This window comes from Borostomias antarcticus (assembly GCF_949987555.1).
Source record: "Borostomias antarcticus genome assembly, chromosome: 25".
NCBI lineage: Eukaryota > Metazoa > Chordata > Actinopteri > Stomiiformes > Stomiidae > Borostomias > Borostomias antarcticus.
The window spans coordinates 11,879,239-11,898,721 of NC_140258.1; the positions used below are offsets into that span (position 1 = coordinate 11,879,239).

General features: G+C 46.4%; 1 protein-coding gene across 1 annotated transcript; it reads right to left on the reverse strand.

Annotated features, from left to right (window-relative positions):
* Positions 1–806: 806 nt before the first annotated feature.
* On the reverse strand, positions 807–18,686 carry mertka (c-mer proto-oncogene tyrosine kinase a; the record flags this gene model as incomplete). Its single annotated transcript, XM_084458901.1, has 19 exons — positions 807–1,676; positions 2,106–2,242; positions 2,818–2,977; positions 3,160–3,269; positions 3,554–3,672; positions 4,344–4,436; positions 4,727–4,807; positions 5,080–5,175; positions 5,408–5,496; positions 6,457–6,607; positions 6,858–6,993; positions 10,377–10,525; positions 12,022–12,211; positions 12,940–13,055; positions 13,882–13,968; positions 16,982–17,152; positions 17,352–17,452; positions 17,580–17,949; positions 18,611–18,686. 19 exons carry the CDS (start codon positions 18,684–18,686, stop codon positions 1,226–1,228), a joined length of 2,883 nt encoding a protein of 960 aa, XP_084315027.1. The 3' UTR covers positions 807–1,225.
* Between the last annotated feature and the right edge of the window lie 797 nt (positions 18,687–19,483).

Consider the following 19,483-nt stretch of genomic DNA (forward strand, 5'->3'; position numbering starts at 1 on the left):
CTGTCCTGTGGGCTGGGCTATGGGCTGGGCTATGGGCTGTCCTATGGGCTGGGCTATGGGCTGTCCTATGGGCTGTCCTGTGGGTTGGGCTATGGGCTGTCCTATGGGCTGTCCTGTGGGTTGGGCTATGGGCTGTCCTATGGGCTGTCCTATGGGCTGTCCTATGGGCTGTCCTATGGGTTGGGCTATGGGCTGTCCTATGGCTGTCCTATGGGCTGTCCTATGGCTGTCCTGTGGGCTGGGCTATGGGCTGGGCTATGGGCTGTCCTGTGGGCTGTCCTGTGGGCTGTCCTATGGGCTGTCCTATGGGCTGTCCTATGGGCTGGGCTATGGGCTGTCCTATGGGATGTCCTGTGGGCTGTCCTATGGGCTGTGTTATGGGCTGTCCTATGGGCTGTCCTGTGGCTGTGTTGTGGCTGTCCTATGGGCTGTCCTGTGGCTGTCCTATGGGCTGTCCTATGGGCTGTCCTATGGGCTGTCCTATGGGCTGTCCTATGGGCTGTCCTATGGCTGCCCGCCTCTACTGGCCAGCTCACCTGGACGCTACGTCACACACCTGCGCATTACTGACATGCAGAGTATCAGCAAAAAGATAGGATAGACTTTAATTTTAATTAATAAATAATACAAGTAATATCTTCAATTTATTGCACCAAGGAAAAAAATTAGATCAATGTTCAACTTATTTAAAAAATATTTTTTATGTAACAACGGTTGTTGTATAGCGTTAGTACCTCAGGAGCCACTGTGCTCCTAGTCCGACATATATACAGATTCATAGGCTACTTTACATACTTCAATTCACACAAATTGCCCATTATATACAATACTTCAATATTTAAAAAAAAAAGCAAAGTAATGCAAAATATCCAATCAGACTCTGATTATAGAGGGGGGGTCAAATAGCCTACTGCTTGCAGAACTGGTTGACCAAAGATGGATGTTTGCTTGTTCACAGTTTTAAACATCATGTTCTAGAGACAAACTCCATTAAAATTAAAGCTTATTCAATGAATTATCAGAATCCTGAACTTCTCTTCTATTCAAACAGTAAATTGAGACTAGTGGTAAACGTTTGAGGTGTAAATATAACCAAGAGAAAACACTGACATGCCTGGTAAGACCAGAACAACCGGTCAAATGGAATACTGTCAATATTGAATTAATTCAGCTGGCAACGTGACATGAATCAGTCTGGTGTCCTGGTGACTTCAGCATGACACCCTCAGAGCAGCAGCGTTGTCTCACAAGAGTTTTGTTCCATCCCACTGATGTCACCGACCGCTCCCCTGTTAGCTCGCCCCGAGCCATCCCTCGCCAAGATGTCCACGGTCGCTGCAGCTCTCCTGGCAGGCGCTGCAGAAGAGATGACCACAACATAACGGTCGTCCTCCTCCTCCTCCTCCTCCTGCAGGCTCTCATGGATGTCCACCCTGACCAGGGAGCAGTCTGGGACTTGGTGGCTGCAGGAGGGAGAGGAGCTGAACAGGGGCATGTCTGAATGCGGGTCTTCTGCAGCGTCCTCCTCTGGGAAGGAGGTGTTGATGTAGATGATGTCCTCCTTGCTAGAGGCTTCCGGAAGCTTCTCCGTCAGCTTCTCGAGTCTCTCCCTGACCTGGGTGAAGACGGGGCGGTCCAGGGGATCAGCCCTCCAGCAGCTGTACATGATCTCATACCTGGAGGGCGGGAGACACGGCGAGTTAACAACGGACATTCTGATAGGCTGAACCCAGAGAAAGGCCATTTCCATTGGTCGCAGAGAAAGATCTGAGGTTCGCACAAAGAGCTGGAGTCTGCCGTGGCGTGTAATCCTCATACCTTTCTCTGTGTCTACGCTTTGGTTTTCTGGACACACTCTATGGAGTTAAGTATTCCAGAGTTTGAATTTCTGTTGGTTTTCCAAGTGTTGCTGTATCTCCTCCACAATAACTAGTGCTGACTAGAACTAGTACCTCTCAGGAGAAACCTGAAATCTCAGAAATCGACAGATTACATGCAGTGCTGTATTTTTTCTTTGTCTCTGCAGCATAACATCACCGCCCCCTCCCCTCCTCCCCACCAGACCCTTCCAACTCAAACACAGCCCGCCTAGGAGCAATACTCACAGGTCGTCCAGACAGTCTGCTGGCTGCTTCAGCCGGTGCCCCTCCAAGAGGTAGTCGTAGATCTCGTGGTTCTGGATGCCAGGGTACGGCGTCATACCCCGCGTGGCAATCTCCCACATGGTCACCCCGAACGCCCACTGACAGACACACAGGAGACACCATTGCTCATGTTTACACTTGGATTCTCTTTGTTATCCATGCAGGATTTCCCTGGGTTGTAAGTGTTCCTGTGGTGAGTAGAGTTAACCGTCACGTGAGGAAGGAGCTAACGTTATAGGAATGACCCCACTCTCTCTGGCCCACATTCTCTGGAATATGTAGAGAGTGGGTCCTATGCCCACCTCCCTTGTTCTCTGTAAAGCGCATTGTGTTGCCTCTGGGTATGAAATGCGCTATACAAATAAAGCTTTGATTGATTGATTGATTGATTCTCACAAAGACACATATTAGGCGCACTCTCATACAGGAAGTGCCGGACTGAAAATGGTGCTGGTACTTCCTGGAACTGTTTATATTCAAGGGGTGCAGGAGTTCTACAATGCGTTTGAGCTTATATTCCAATAAGAGAGATTAGTAGGAGCTCAAGAAGATGAAAATTGGAGGTGCTGTTACTCGGCAATGAGCTCCTGCCTAAGTCAAGCACTAGATACAGACACGCAACAGAGCTTTTCAGAGGTCTTGAGCCTAGTTGAGGGGGCTTGTCTGTTCTCACCACATCACTCTTCACAGTGAAGACTCTGTCTGCCAGGCTCTCCACTGCGATCCACTTCACGGGCATCTTGGCGATCCTGCCCTGCCGGTAGTAATCCCCGCTGTAAATCTTCTTAGACAGGCCAAAGTCTGCCACACAGACCGTCATGTCATCACGCAACCTGGAGAACCAGGAAGTAAGAAAAATGTAAAATAAATTTTAAAAAAGACACTAGGATAAACCACTAGTAAATATTCAGCTCAGTAACATTTAACTCAAATTCTAAGATCATAACCACAGATCCATGGCGATATATGGTGAACAATAAAAACATTAGTGAGTTAGTTTAATTTGAAAACCTACATGCAGTTGCGGGCAGCCAGGTCACGATGCAGGAAGTTCCGCCCACTGAGGTATTCCATCCCCATAGCGATGTCAATCATGAACTTGAGCAGCGTCTGAGTGGGTAGGAACTGAGGGGGAGGAGACAGAACCATCTTCATGGTTAGGATCCGACTACACCATATCAGAAGAGAAGAAGGATAGGATAGGTAACATATTAACTAATAGAACTAGATCCAAGATCCAATTCCTTGGTAACGGCTAAGGCATGATTTCCCCTGCTGGATTAGGTTGTAAAGGAGTGGCAGAAAGAGAGACATAGGAAGAGAGAAGGAGAGAGAGAGAGGAGGGAGGGGGACAAAGACACCTAACCAGAGACAGAGTGGCAGCGAGGGACATCCAGAGTCAGTCTCACCAGAGGAGTGTCCCCGAGGCGCGAGCGCAGCAGGAAGCTGTGCAGGTCTCCGTACCTCATGAACGGCAGGATCACCATAGGCTTGGGGAAGTGGCCAGAACCCACCTCCAGACATACACCTGGCAGGGCCACAACCCACACACACACACACGCACACGCGCACGCGCACACGCACACGCACACGCACACGCACACACACACACACACACTGTGAATGAAATTCAAGTCTCACCAAAGTGTTTTGTTTTCCTACTTGACTGTTGTTCTAACTTTGTAGTTCGTTCCTCTAGAATCAGTCTGTTAAAACTACAAATTGTTCCTGTGTGACATCACTTCCTTGTCCTCTTCATCCTGAAACTATGTCACTTCCTTTTTCACGTTATAAACTATCGCTTTCGTTCCCCAGTCACTCACTCTTGCCTGGATTCACTTCCTGTGCTCGAGTCCGAATTGCAAATCGTATCATAGAATAAACTTAGTCTTTGTTTGAAACCAGCTTGACCGACCACTCAGCGTGTTCTTTGAAATCTAAACTAAACCAAGTAAGATTTGTAATATTTTTTAATAATTTTTAACACACACACACACTGAATGAACAACCTCTAAACACATATCAGATAAGAGAACAACAAGACACACACACTGCGATGTCACGCCAAGCTTAATCAGAAGATAGCGTTCTCCAAAGCGGGTACTTTTTTTTTTACTCTAAAGCTCGTTAGTCGTCACCACTTCAGCATATTCAAATCAGACAGTAATAAGCTGAGGGGAGGCGTCCTGATGGACATACCTAGCAGCCTGATGACGTTGGGATGGTCGAAATCCTTCATACAGGCTGCCTCGTTCAGGAACTCCTCGATCTCTCTCTGAGAGAAGTTGTCCACTACAGACAGGACATCACACACACACACACACACACACACACACACACACACACACACACACACACACACACACACACACACACACACACACACACACACCCACACACAGAGGTTTAGGAAACATCACACACAAACACACACAGAAGTGTAGGAAACGTTACACCCACACAGGCATAGGGCAGATAGCCTCCTTTGAATTCAATACAGATATGATAAAGCATTATTAGATTACCATTAAAGCCAATGTAATGCACCATGTAAAGTGGATTCGTTAACAGATGAGGCTTACGTTTCATAGTCTTCACCGCCACTTTCTCTGACGTTCCATCCGTTTGTTTCAGATTTCCCTCCACCACCGAGCCAAACTCACCTGGTCAACAACAACGGGGTTAGAGTCTGGGAAACCAGACCTGTGTCTGCAGACAGTCTATGAAGCCAAGAGGAACAAGACTGATGGTTCTGGTAAAGACTGTCTATAATATACTGTAGTCGTTCGAAGACGAATGAAACGCACACCTATATTGGAAAACACATTAAATAAAAGACAGCTTGCTGTCGAAACATTGCTAACTTCAATACATATGTTGCCTCTGAGCTCGAGTGTTTAGCGCCTCCTTTTAATTCTAGAATATTGTGTTTTACCTTCTCCCAGAACTTTTCCTATGGACAGCAGGTTCCGCATGATCATCACGTCCTGCAGCTTGGCCTGAAGCTCGTCACTCACACCCAGGTTAGCAACTAAGAGGAGATGAAGAGAAGTTACACTGTGAAAGAAACCTGGAGGAGATCCTAAAGATGCATGGCCCTTCAATCAATCAATCAATCAATCAATCAATCAATCAATCAATCAATCAATCAACAAATCAATCAATCAAACAATCAAACAATCAAACAATCAAACAATCAAACAATCAAACAATCAATCAACCAATCAATCAATTTCCATCAGGGATGTGTAGCAGTCACATACGTGTGATCTCTATGGCCGAGCGGTTGTAGGATCTCGTAGGTCTGTACTGGACGATTGGCTGCAGCTTGTCTGCACTTCCAAACAGCTGCCTGCAGGGGGCGCCAGAGAGGTGCCAAATGAGACACAGGAACAACAGGTTGAGTCATCAACCTCAGAGAGAGATCCACATTACAATAATTAAGCTGATGTTTGATATAGAGAACTTCTCCACAGCAGGAAGCAGTATGAGCTGATGTCTTCCTGTCTGCAGGGACAGATGTTGTTTGCCAGTTTTTATTATAGCGTGACACACTCTTATCGGTATCCTGAACGGAGAGACTGAGTCAGGGGCTCGGTAATGTATTCCAGAAGAAAAACTTTGGCAGGAAGACGAGGAGAGAAGCGAAGAGGAGAGGCGAGGGAGAAGGTGGAGAGCAGAGGAGAGGGAGAAGGTGGAGTACAGAGGAGAGCTGAGGAGAGGAAGAAAGCAGAAAGGAGAGGGTTGTTTTGATGTTTGTCTCCAGCTGCAGCTGTTCCTCAGCAGTAATACAGGCCAGATATATAACAGGTAGAGTACCAGCAGGACTCCTGACCTTATTAACCAAGCATCCGGATAGACAGTCACTTAAAACTCACAGCAACTTCCTCCATTTAAGAAGACAGCTGCATCACTTCCTTCCTGACCAGTGAAAATACAACACTGTAACCTTCATATGCAGTGGTAATAAGCATCATTGTGGCCAGCTACAACTGCCCAGACAGGGCAAGTGAGGGATGACATCAGTATTCTTGGAGACGATGTTATGAGCCCACAGCTGAAGATAGGTTTCCGATATGTTGGATAATAACAGCGTACCTGGGGCTCCCCGGTAGCTCACCGGGTAAGGCGCGCACCATATGAAGGCTAGTCCTTCGCGCGGCGGGTTCGATTCCCGGCTCGGGTCCTGTGCCGCATGTCCTCCCCTCTCTCTCCCCCACATTTCCTGTCTCTCTCAACTGTCTTATAACATTAAAGCTGAAAAGCCCTAAAAAATATCTTTAAAAAAAATAAAATAAAAATAACATCGTACCTGAAGCGTGTCTCCGTGAGGCGTCCGCGCAGACAGAGGGCCGCCCAGAGCAGCACCAAGAGCAGACATAAGCCACACACCACGCCCAGCCAGATGTAGACCGAGTCAGAACCGCTGGTGTCTGGGCTAGACGACGGGGACAGGACCCAGTCTGGAGCAGGGGACGGGACGGCAGGACAACATGAGGCTGATATCATCACAGCTGGATGGCCGTGAAACAAATTTCCAACACAATTGTGACTGGAAAGCGAGCTGATTCTTTGCGGTACAAAGTGTTTTGCGTCATTGCACTTCATTCAGTCATAGCACACAACTTCTAGATACTGCCAGTCTATTGTTTTCAGATGCGTGTGTGTGTGTGTGTGTGTGTGTGTGTGTGTGTGTGTGTGTGAGGTACTCACTGTTCTCAGGGACGTAGATCGAGGCCGGGGGGCTGAGCATCCCCTCGCCTGCGTGGGTGAAGGCCGCCACCTGGACACTGTAGCTGGTGTTGAACTCCTGCAGAGTGATGTAGGCAGAGGTGCCGTAGCTGTGGATCTGAACAACACCACAACGTCAGATCATTGGGGATTTACACTGAACGAGACACAAGACCAGCTATCTATCGGCGCGGCTGTAGCTCAGTTGGTAGAGCGACTGACAAGCAGCATAGTGACACCTGTCACACCAGTACAGTCCAGTACTCAACAGAACATACCGGTATGTTTGTGAGAAAACGGGAAGAATGCCTTCTCTCTGGGCTGGTTGGTGTGTGTGTTTGAGATGGTCGGGACATGTGATAGCAGCAGCCCTGCGTTTCTCAACTCTGTTATTATGGTAACATCCTGGAGTTCCTCTCTTTGTCCGTCTGTCTGTCTGACATGGGACTTGCTGACCAAGTGACCGGTCTGGTCTGGACACAGCACTGGGGATGTACTGTACCATCTCTCCTTATCTCTCTCTCTCTTTCTTTCTTTCTTTCTTTCTTTCTTTCTTTCTTTCTTTCTTTCTTTCTTTCTTTCTTTTTCTCTTTCTTTCTTTCTTTCTTTCTTTTTCTCTTTCTTTCTTTCTTTTTCTCTTTCTCTTTCTTTCTTTTTCTCTTTCTTTCTTTCTTTCTTTCTTTCTTTCTTTCTTTCTTTCTTTCTTTCTTTTTCTCTTTCTTTCTTTCTTTCTTTCTTTTTCTCTTTCTTTCTTTCTTTTTCTCTTTCTTTCTTTCTTTTTCTCTTTCTCTTTCTTTCTTTTTCTCTTTCTTTCTTTCTTTCTTTCTTTCTTTCTTTCTTTCTTTCTTTCTTTCTTTCTTTTTCTCTTTCTTTCTTTCTTTTTCTCTTTCTTTCTTTTTCTCTTTCTTTCTTTCTTTCTTTCTTTCTTTCTTTCTTTCTTTCTTTTTCTCTTTCTTTCTTTCTTTCTTTTTCTCTTTCTTTCTTTCTTTTTCTCTTTCTTTCTTTCTTTTTCTCTTTCTCTTTCTTTCTTTTTCTCTTTCTTTCTTTCTTTCTTTCTTTCTTTCTTTCTTTTTCTCTTTCTTTCTTTCTTTCTTTCTTTCTTTCTTTTTCTCTTTCTTTCTTTCTTTTTCTCTTTCTTTCTTTCTTTTTCTCTTTCTCTTTCTTTCTTTTTCTCTTTCTTTCTTTCTTTCTTTCTTTCTTTCTTTCTTTCTTTCTTTCTTTCTTTCTTTCTTTTTCTCTTTCTTTCTTTCTTTTTCTCTTTCTTTCTTTTTCTCTTTCTTTCTTTCTTTCTTTCTTTCTTTCTTTCTTTCTTTCTTTCTTTCTTTCTTTCTTTCTTTCTTTCTTTCTTTCTTTCTTTCTTCCTTCCTTCCTTCCTTCCTTCCTTCCTTCCTTCCAGAGCAGAGTGGACAGAACCATGAGAATGGAAAATGCAGTCTATCCTCAGTCCAGACATTCAAATCCACCCACTCCACCAAAGTTGACTGATTGTTGGTCTGGTGCTGCTACATGAAACAGCTGTTTCTCTGAGTAAAAAAATAATTGACCAATGAGTGCTGCCAATCGACACTAAGGGTGGGACTAACTCTTTGTCAAGCTGTGCGTTGGAACAATGCGACTCCTGTATTACTTGAGGAGGAGGATTGGTAACCTGACGCGCCAGATGGTTTGCTTCACATAACCATCTGGGAACTCTCCACTGGAAACTGTTTGGAAAAAACAGACTTTCAAAATTTCTTGGCCGGTGATTGGATGAACCATTTGAAAAAAATCAGAAAAGGTCATGTACTAACTTCAACCGCTCCTCGCTGTCATAAACCCGCCCAGCAGAGCTGTTTGTATTATTATATATATATTATATATATATACTATATTATATTCCTCAGAACCAATGCTGATTGATGCCTTTCAGTAATTCAGCCAGGTAACAAGTTTAAAATACAAGTATTTACTTGTATTTTTCGGTGGGGGGCGAAAAAAACACACACACGGGTATGTGTGATGTTAGAATAAACACACCACCAGCCCAAAAACGGTAGCATTTCCACAATTTAGCCATTAGAGTATACCCACTTCAGTAGTCACTGCTACCCCTGCATGAATACCATGGGACTCATTCAACACTACATAGAGTGAGCTGTCTGTGGTAATGACTGTAGTACCCAGCTGTTTGCTGACCCTGCGGATACCAGAACAGGGCCTGACACACATGCACACTTCACTTCCAGTCACTGCTGCTGCTGTTGTTACAAAGCCTTTGTGTGTGCGTGTGTGTGTGTGTGTGTGTGTGTTACAAAGCCTTTGCGTGTGTGTGTATGTTATGATATCACAGTTCCACTAGACAGTGCGTATGTACTTGTATGTGTCCCATTGTGTGTTCCCATTCACTCCTGGATGACTCAGAGCTGACAAAACATGCTTACATTTTTCACAAAGTCAGCTTCCTGTCACCACCACACAGACAGGAAGCAGAGGAAACGCCATTGTACTAGAGAGCAAGGGAGCACTGGCAGTCACAGAACGAGGCCGGCTGGGCAAACCCTCCTGGGTGTACTACGAAGAACATCAAAAATATATTTTTTCAGTGGTCATACACAACATGAGTCATCATATCCGTGTGAATTACCCTAAGCATGTATCAGAGGTGAGGGGTCTAGGAAGACAAAAAAGACTGAGTAGCCTTGATGCATGCAACTACCTATTTTACCCACAATGCACTCTACAGCCTGGACCAAAACACCTGCGAGCCAATCAGGTGAGAGAGGATCAACAATAAGGAACAGTGTGACACAAGATGTCTGACCCCCAGCCTGTCTCTGGGTGAACCCACACCACCAGATGCCCAGCTAAGGTCAGTCTTGCACCACATGGACATTCCCTGTTTCACAGCTACACAGGGGAAGTGCATCTTGGGGAGGATGATGGGAGTTGAGAGCATAGAAAGAGGAAGCAGAACTCTGCTGATGGCGAGAGCAACAAGCCCAGGAGTCAAGCTGAAAACCCGTGTTTCACAAGCTGCTGCATGATGTTCACAAATCATGTGATCAGTTCACAGCATCAGATGCCCATAATGAAGAAATGAAAAATGTTGTCTGTGTTGCAAGTCCTAGTTTGAATTTTCTAGAAAAACAACCCTCCTCTGTCAAGAGTTCTGTTTAGGTCCATCATGACCATCAATAAAGGCATTTTATATTTTTAAGAGAGTGCCTTGGAACCTTTGGTAACCCTCCTCTTTTCCCAGCATCAAATATGCTAAGATGGTGAAAGAATGTGTTTCTCTACACAGCTGTTACCAATCAACTCAACTCAGTGTTTTTCCTCCAACGAAGAGAGGTTAAGACCATCCTTCTAGGGCCATAGCTTAATGTAAGCCAGGAGACCAATTCTAAATCATATTTTGTTCACTCCATAATTCATTTATTAAATCTTTAAAGATGGATACACATTGAAGGATGGGTTGCCAGGCGAGTTGAGTCTACTGACGGTCTGTGCTCCTCAACTCACCTTGTTGACCTGCTGGCCGTCCCTGGTGATGATGACATTATATCCTCTCAGAACGCCGTTGATCTTGTCCAGGGGTGGAGGCCGCCATCGCACCACCAGCACGGAATCGTTCAGCTGGACTGTCACATTCTGGGGATACAACGATGGCACTGTGACATCACAGGAAGAGGAAGAAAGGGGGGCAAAGGTCACAATGAGTCAACTGTTATAACATTCCATAGCGGTGATGTACTATTAAAACTAAATATTTATATGTTTTAGAGTTTGTCAAAAGCCTAAAATGAAGAAGATTGGGGCTGTCATGAAGCTGTTGTATTTTTGCTGTATAGAATTGACAGAGGCCTGAGAAAGAGTTCAAATAATCGCAAGACTCGCTCGTGTGTGTGTGTGTGTGTGTGTGCAGGTGTACGCAGTTAAAGGTCACAGAAAGTACAAAACAGATACTGTAGGACCAAGCCACCAAGATGTGCCAGACGATACGATGTTTGAGGTGGAGCAGAGTACCACAGATAGGTTTAATGAACAGAAAGGCCACGTTGGCAGTACGCCCAGAAATACGTGAATGGGCCGCTTATTCATCAAGATAAGGCCATGCATGAGCTCGCACCTTGATGTTTTACTAGTATATAAAGGAAACTGTCTCTGAATGTACAGTATCTTTGTATTTGAATCATCACACTCTTTGGGGATTGGTCTACCTGCAAGCTTGCATTAAAATCACTCAAATCAATCAAATACCTTAATCAAATAACTTAATCGTCACATTTGACTCTCGCCTTCTTCACAGCGCACAGCTTGGACACCAGTTACAGTATTTCAGCTACAGTACAGTATGATGGTCTACTGTACTATCAATTCACGTCAATAGTCATATTAGAAACGTCTTCAGCGGAGGAAATTGAGGCCAGTCTGGGGTCAGCTATTCTGTCCTCTCCAGCACTGGAATGTTTCTGGCATGAGAAAGTCTGTCAGAAGTGAAACATTCCCCGGAGTGCCGGGGTGGAGGAAGGAAGCGGCCCTGCCCAGTAAGAGCTCCACGCCTGCCCAAAGACCTCCCAGCATCCTCTGGGGCCGCTCAGGAAAACTGGAGAGAGGCTCCGGCAGTGACCAGGACACGCCTCTCAGACGGGAACTCCCCTGTCACTAGTACTGCGTCATACTGGCCATAACACAACTCTTATCATAACACAACTCTTATCATCACCCGTCTGCTGTCAGGCGGCAGATAATGCTCGATACAAAATGCTCAATATCTGACAGACTGGGATAAGGATGAGGAATCTGGGATGAGAACCGTTAGAACACGGCGCGGTATAGCTCAGGAGGTAGAGCGGGTCGTTCAGTGATCGTAGGGTCGGTGGTTCGAATCCCGGCTTCTCCTGACTACCTGTCGAAGTGTCTTTGGGCAAGACGCTGAACCCCAAATTGCTCCCAATGAGCAGGCAAGCGCCTTGCATGGCAGCTGCCGCCATTGGTGTGTGAATGGCGCTCCGGGCCAGTGTAACAACTGGATGAGAAGCGCATTACAAATGCAGTACCTATACCTAACACAGCTCTATCCATGCAGACACAGACCCCAAGACCCTCAGCTACAGGACATGAACCCGCCCTCCAGCCCAGACCCCCAACCCAGCGCCCTACTCACCTCCCTCGGTGGTGTTGCTCTGGACCCAGGGGCTGGCGGGAGACGCCCCCACCTGGTTGCTACAGTAGACGGACATGTTGTACCAGGTCATGGCCTGCAGGCTGGGGACCGCCCACTGGTACGGAGGCACCGTGGTGTTGATGGTCCTGGTGGCGGTCACCTCCCCCTTCCTCCTGCTCACCTGCTTCACCTGGAACAGAACACACAGAACAATGGGCTGAACACACAGAACACTGGGCTGAACACACAGAACACTGGAATAGAACACACAGAACACTGGAATAGAATAGAACACTGGAATAGAATAGAACACTGGAATAGAACACACAGAACACTGGAATAGAATAGAACACTGGAATAGAATAGAACACTGGAATAGAACACACAGAACACTGGAATAGAATAGAACACTGGAATAGAACACACAGAACACTGGAATAGAATAGAACACTGGAATAGAACACACCGAACACTGGAATAGAATAGAACACTGGACTACAACATAGAACACTGGATTAGAACACGCAGAACATTGGAACAGAACACGCTGAACACTAGAATAGAACAGAACACTGGAATTGAATAGATCACAGAACACTGGAATAGAACATATACAGTAGAACACTGAAATGGAACACATAGAACACTACATAAAACACATAATGGAATAGAACACAGAACACTGGAACAGAACACAGGAATAGAACATACAGAACACTAAAATGGATAACACAATCAAGATATGGAACACTGGAATAGAACACATATAACATGCTCATATCTAGTCTATATACACTACTTTCACACTTCTGTCTTCACAAATACAGACAGTTAATTTTTATTATTCAGTATTCAGTTTGTGCCCCAGACAGCAGCAGTGTGGTTCTGGAGCGGTGGGTTTCTGGGCCAGAACCTTACCCTGATGTGGCAGGCGCTGAGGGGGGAGAAGCCGTCATGTCCGGGGGTCCATCTCAGGACCAGCTTATTAGAGTGCCGTTCTATCACCATTACCTCGGAGACTGGGGCTGGGAGCACTATGGACAACACACACACACCATTAGACATCATACACACACACACACACACACCATTAGACATTATACACACACACACACACACACACACACCATTAGACATCATACACACACACACACACACACACACACACACACACACACACACACACACAGTCAGATATACACGCACACACACACACACACACACACACTCTCTCACACACACACACACACACACACAGTCAGACATAATGCACGCGCGGACACACATACACACGCACACACACACACACACACACACACACACACACACACACACACACACACACACAAACAGACACACAAACAGACATACACACACACACCATCAGACAGCCCACACATTATTACCTTTAATACAAAAAGCATGGCGACCAAGGCACTCTTGTAGTGGAAAAGATAAAAAGCCTTATTGTTAAATGTCTAATACATGGCAAAGCTTTCAACAACAACACGGCCTGTGTGCCGCAACTCTAGGTGCATTTTGAAGCTTTGCCATTCATTAGCCTTTTAATAAAGGATTTATTTTTTCCATTCCAAGAGTGCCTTGGTCGCCATCTTTTTATATCCAAGTCATCACCCTTGTACCAAAGAGCACCTTGTTTTGGGATTTGATTTATTCCACCAGATACGCGCTCAACACTCCTTTTTCTACATTATTTTTTTTGCTTCCCTCTGGAATATGTAGGGGTGGGTCGTATGCCCACCTCCCTTGTTCTCTGTATAGCGCATTGTGTTGCCTCTGGGTATGAAATGCGCTATACAAATAAAGCTTTGATTGATTGATTGATTGATTGATTATTACCTTTAATGTTGACGCTGGCTTCTCTGGAGGTCGTGACTCCTTTCTGGTTGTGGGCCTCACAACTGAACTGGGTGAACTTGTCCACACCTGTAGGACACACAGGTCAGGAGGGTCAGAGACAGAGACACGCAGGACACACAGGTCAGGAGGGTCAGAGACAGGCACGTAGGACACACAGGTCAGGAGGGTCAGAGACAGAGACACATAGGACACACAGGTCAGGAGGGTCAGAGACAGAGACACGTAGGACAGGTACATAACTGTACAGGATGGAGGAGTCACGTCGAGGACCCTGGACAGGGCGATGAGAGGACCCACACTGTGAAGCCTTTTTTACCGAAACGCGTAGAAACATGTTGCGTTACCATGCAGCATTAATGACGTGTCACAATGATGATTAGAGATGTCAACAGACAGTCGAAGTCCCATGTCGGCCACATAAATCAGAACGAGAGCTGGCAAAATGAAAGAAAATGAAACAGTACCCTAAAGTTCTCCTTTCACTCCTCTGAATCCCTGTTCAGTTTTAATAATGCATCATTACTTCTCTCTGTGAGGACTGTATGAGTGGGCTGAGAGTCCGGTGAGTCATACAAATTCTGTGTCAAGCTAGCCTGGGGGTACGGAGCAGTTAGTTAAGGTGAGGATGATAAATCATTCGAAAAGACTCTCCACAATAGATGACTCCCTCTGTTCTTCATAATGTACAGTACTTCTCAGTTCAAAGTTGTATTCATTTTGACTTGGCACCATTGTGTGCGTCTGTAATGCCATGCCGGGCTGACTGCCTGGCAGGCTCCCCCCCCTGCGGCACACAGTACCAGGCTTTGACCCTCCCTGGAGGGCAGGCAGGCTGGAGGAGGGCTGAGAAGGCAGCTCCATAATGTCACTTTTGTCTCTGTCTGTGTGCATGCTGGGAAACGGCGTAGAGCCACACACACAGCCGCGCTGTGTGGGGTACGGACTTTTCCTCTGGATATCTAATGAAACTCCACCCAGCAACTCCTCCTCCCCATCACATCCACTGTGTGTGTGTGTGTGTGTGTGTGTGTGTGTGTGTGCGTGTGCGTACAGTAGCCTACTTTTAAAGCAATATTTAAACTGTGTATATACTAGGCATATGTAGCTATTTAGATCAGTAAGCTATCAACAGTAGTGAATACTGTTGATTCACTAAAGGCTTAAAAACACAACTCTACTTCATAAAAGACCCCCTACTCTGTCCCCTCTGTTTGGACAACAGGCTGTAAATACCTCCAGAACAGACGCTGTTAAGACCAAACAACCAACCCCCTCTCCAGGGGGGCAGAGAGCCTCTATAGGGGGGCCCCTACCAGTGTGCTGGAGGGCCAGAATACAGCCGTACTGAAAAGTTACTCCAGATGAAGCCATCTCTCTCTGCCTCAGCCTAGCCACCGCTCTATTCCTGTTCCAATCTAACCAAGGCTTCTATTTGAGGATACAGAGCCATGGCTAGCTCGCTACCACAGAGAGCTGCATGGTCCAACAGCGCCATGTCAGGGGGTGGTGGAGATAGATACATAGGGAAACCTGGAGATGTAAAGACAAAGAGAGAGAGAGAGAGAGAGAGAGAGAGAGAGAGGGAGAGAGAGAGAGAGGGAGATGGATAGAGAGAGGGAGAGAGAGAGCGAGAGAGGTGGAGACAGATACATAGGGAAACCTGGAGATGTAAAGAGAAAGAGAGAGAGAGAGAGAGAGCGAGAGAGAGAGAGAGAAAGAGGGAGAGAGAGAGAGAGAGAGAGAGAGAGAGAGAGAGCGAAGGTCAGAACAACATGGCCTTGTTGCTACTAATTCACCACCATTGTTGTTGTGGGTCAGTAGCTCTTTGGATCTGTCAGTTAAGCCCAAAACACACCAAACAGACGGTCAGCCGAAAACAGCAGAGGTCCGAGCGGCCGGCCTCCGTGGGGTGGATGTGTGAACACCTAACTGGACGATTTTGGAGGGAAACTTGGGCCATTATGTTACAGGCTGATCTGAGAAGGCCTTTGGAGGTCACTTCACAGGAAACCAACTACTGTTGGTGGAGAGGGGACGGCCCAGCACAGAACCACCACAACAATCAGCCCGCTCGACCCAAATACAGCCAGAATCAGGGGTGATAATCTGAGTCACAACGGGGAAACAACTAGCATTCACCAAGGATGATCCAGCAACAACAACAGCAGTGCACAACAAGTGCTTTCCTAATCATGTCCCTGGCAGGCTGTGTTGGCCAGGTGAGCAAGGGTGACATGTAGGGCACAGTTGGCTCGGGGGGGGGGGGGGGGCTCTCTCTGTCTGAGTGCCTGGGTCAAGCTGCGGTAATCCACCCTGCAGAAACCTGGGGGTGGGGAGTCCTATGATGGTCTTCTCTGCCAGCCTTGCTGCATAATATCCCCTTTTTCCAGCCCCTCCCTGTGGAGTGGTGGGCCAGCCTGTAAATGAAGCCTTTGTGTCAGGATCCCGCCCCCAAACCATCTCTAGTGCACCCCAACGCCCCACCCCCCGCTCTCTGCCCAAGCCTCCGGCACACGCTGGGCCCAACACACTTTAACCCTTCACCTCCCAGCAGCCTCGGCTGTGGTCAGAGGCTTGGACCAGAATGGCTGGCCCCAGGGCACAGCTGTACTTATGAGCAGATGTAAATCACCCAGGCAGGGGTAATGTTAGTGTTCCACTGACAACTGTACAACAATGTGTACACTGTGGAAAATACAGTACCATTTCGGCATGCTACTTCCAAAAATGTACATGCTTGCAACACTTGCAAGAACTGTGAAAGGGAAGCTAGAGTGAGGAATTCGCCAGGAGGGGAAAAAAAATCTGTTGTCAATCTGAAGTCTTGGCATTCACGCACATACCATATCAGGCCACAGTGCCTTATCAGAAACCTTGGCAGCATCACATTCCTTCCCATGCCAAAACAGACTGAAAGGCCTAGTTTTCCTGAAGACCTAATCTTAGTAAACAGCCCAGAAAGTAGAACAGTACGTATCCATCTGAAAGCCAGACAGAGGTGATGAGAGAAGATTCAGGCCACAGTGCAATACTAGTGGTGTGTGTGTGTGTGTGTGTGTGTGTGTGTGTGTGTGTGTACCTGTCACAGTATAGTTGCTTGGAGAGAGTTGTAGGGTTCTCTCAGGTACTCCGTTGCGAAGCCAGCGGATCCTAACGGGGTCAGGAGGACCCACCGCCTCACAGGTCAGGATAAACAGCGTGTTCCTAGTTACATTCACATCCTCGGGCTGCCTCATGAACGTCGGCAAGCCTACACACACACACACACACACGCACACACACGCACACACACGCACACACACGCACACGCACACACACACACACACACACACACACACAGTTAGAACTGCCCTGGAACAGACACACACGGGATTCGAACCGCCGACCCTCATTGGACGACCCGTTCTACCACTGAGCCACAGCCGGCCCATGATGTAGGAGGAGCTTACCTTCCACCTGGACGCTGATTGGCTGCGACTCTATCAGTGCATCACTGACCCCCAGCCTGCAGCGGTACTCCCCTGCATCAGTCCTTTGCACCTTGGTGATGCTGAAACAAACAATACACACACACACACACACACACACACATAGTGAACCTCAGTCCATCCCTATAGTGGTGGCACTATCTCCTGGACACATCTCCTGTCCCCTCTGCTCCAGTCACATTGCCCTACCTGACAGTGGACAGTAGGGTCATGACCCCATGAGCAACAGTCTGGGTCTGGAGCTCGTTGATGATCCCCTTCTCCGACAGCTCGTTCCCGTTCTTCAGCCAGACCACGGTCAGGTCCAGCTTGGTGTCTGGGATGTTGATGGAGCAGTTGAATTTGGCCTCTTGGCCCTCGGACAGCTGGACTCTGCCCACCGTGGGCCTGAAGTGCAGCCTCTGGAGCTCCTCCTGGCTGAGATGGACCGTTTGGGCCTGGACTGGGACAATCAGCCCGTCAGAGGGGCCTGTGGGCTGGGGAGAGTGGCCCTGATGCCCCCCTGGACGGGGAACACCTCCAGGATGCCCAGAGGACAGACCTCCTCCATGATACTCAGCTGTTAACACAGAGAGGGAGTGTCATAGCCATGGCGTACATCAGTAGAGAGAGACCCAACCTCTCTGGGGTTGCCAGGTCTGTTATCAGAGATGCTTCTAGACTTCTTCACTTCACAGATCTTCTATAGGCCCATATAGAAAGCATTCACCAAAATATGGAGTGACGTAGAGTGCTTACCACACTAAATCTGTCAGAAGAGGAAGTACTGTAAGACTCTCACTTTATCACAATAATCTGCGCTTCATCAATTCAGCCCGCTGTGAGTTAAACACCCAAAAGAGACCTTTAAAGTTGAGTTTTAACTGAGACAAAACTGCCTCAGACAAACTAAAATAGACTATCTTTAATCACAGTGAGCTGGCATTAACACAATACACACAGAAATGTCAGCACAGAAAAGGGAATTAAATTGGTAATAATGAAAATTAAATGGATTACTCTACCCCATGGGAAGTTTATGACAATACTGACGATCAGTACCCTGCCTCCACTGATGGTTTCAGAGAGGGTATCTATTGTATCTACTACATATTAAATATAATAACAACTTGTTCTGTATAATAATTAACAAAATACATATTTCTAAAACGACATAGAGTATATCAGATTTCTTTAGGAAAGAAAAACAAGCATTTGTTTCTGAAGAGAAATTAACTTACCATTGGTCAGATCCCCGAAAATGATGGCAATGATGCTTGTTGTTAAGAAAACTGTCAAAAAGTTCGTCTTTGCCATGGTGAAGCCTCCGGATCAATTCCGTACAGAAACAGATGTTTCCTCCACTTCCAACTAAATCCACTGAAAGTAGCCTAATTATGTTTTCTTTGTGAATTCAGAGCGCTGTGACACGTTGCAAAAAAAGATTGAACATCATTGTTCAACACCGAGTCTACTTTATTCTAACAAAAAATATAAACTTTAAAACTGCGTTCTTTTCCAGTATTTAAGTTGAGAGATTTAGTCGGTGTGGATCACGTTTGTGGTCAACTTTTCTATTTAACTGACGTCACTAGGCTTTGAGATCCTATTTAGGGCGGGACTTAAGGGCAGATAGGCAACAAACTGTTACATCAGTTCGGCCTGCACCCTTAACTCAACATATTTAATGATCTAACTCTTAATTTAGACATTCAAAAAAAAACTTTAGTCGTTAAAATAGCACAAACTCATCCAACCTTTACCCCGTAAGGCCTAGCCTACACCTGTTGTGTGAGGTGAACAGCAAGGTAGCCTACTTTTTAGCTTTAATTTCACAACAGATTAATATGATGAAGGTAAATTAAACACATATAGGTTAAACTGTTGTTATCGTTTCATTATTTTCCTGAAATTCATCAGGAAATCAGGAAACAACTCATCCACAAGGGGGCGCCCTTTGTCAACAGAGTTGCTCTCTGACTCTTGCCACCTCACTGCTCCACCTTCCTTCACAACAACACAAGACCAAACCTCTGATGTTAGGCTTCTACGTTTAATAGTCTACAACAAGTCATTCTGCACTGATTCTTGTCTTGTATTGTTTGGGAAACCTC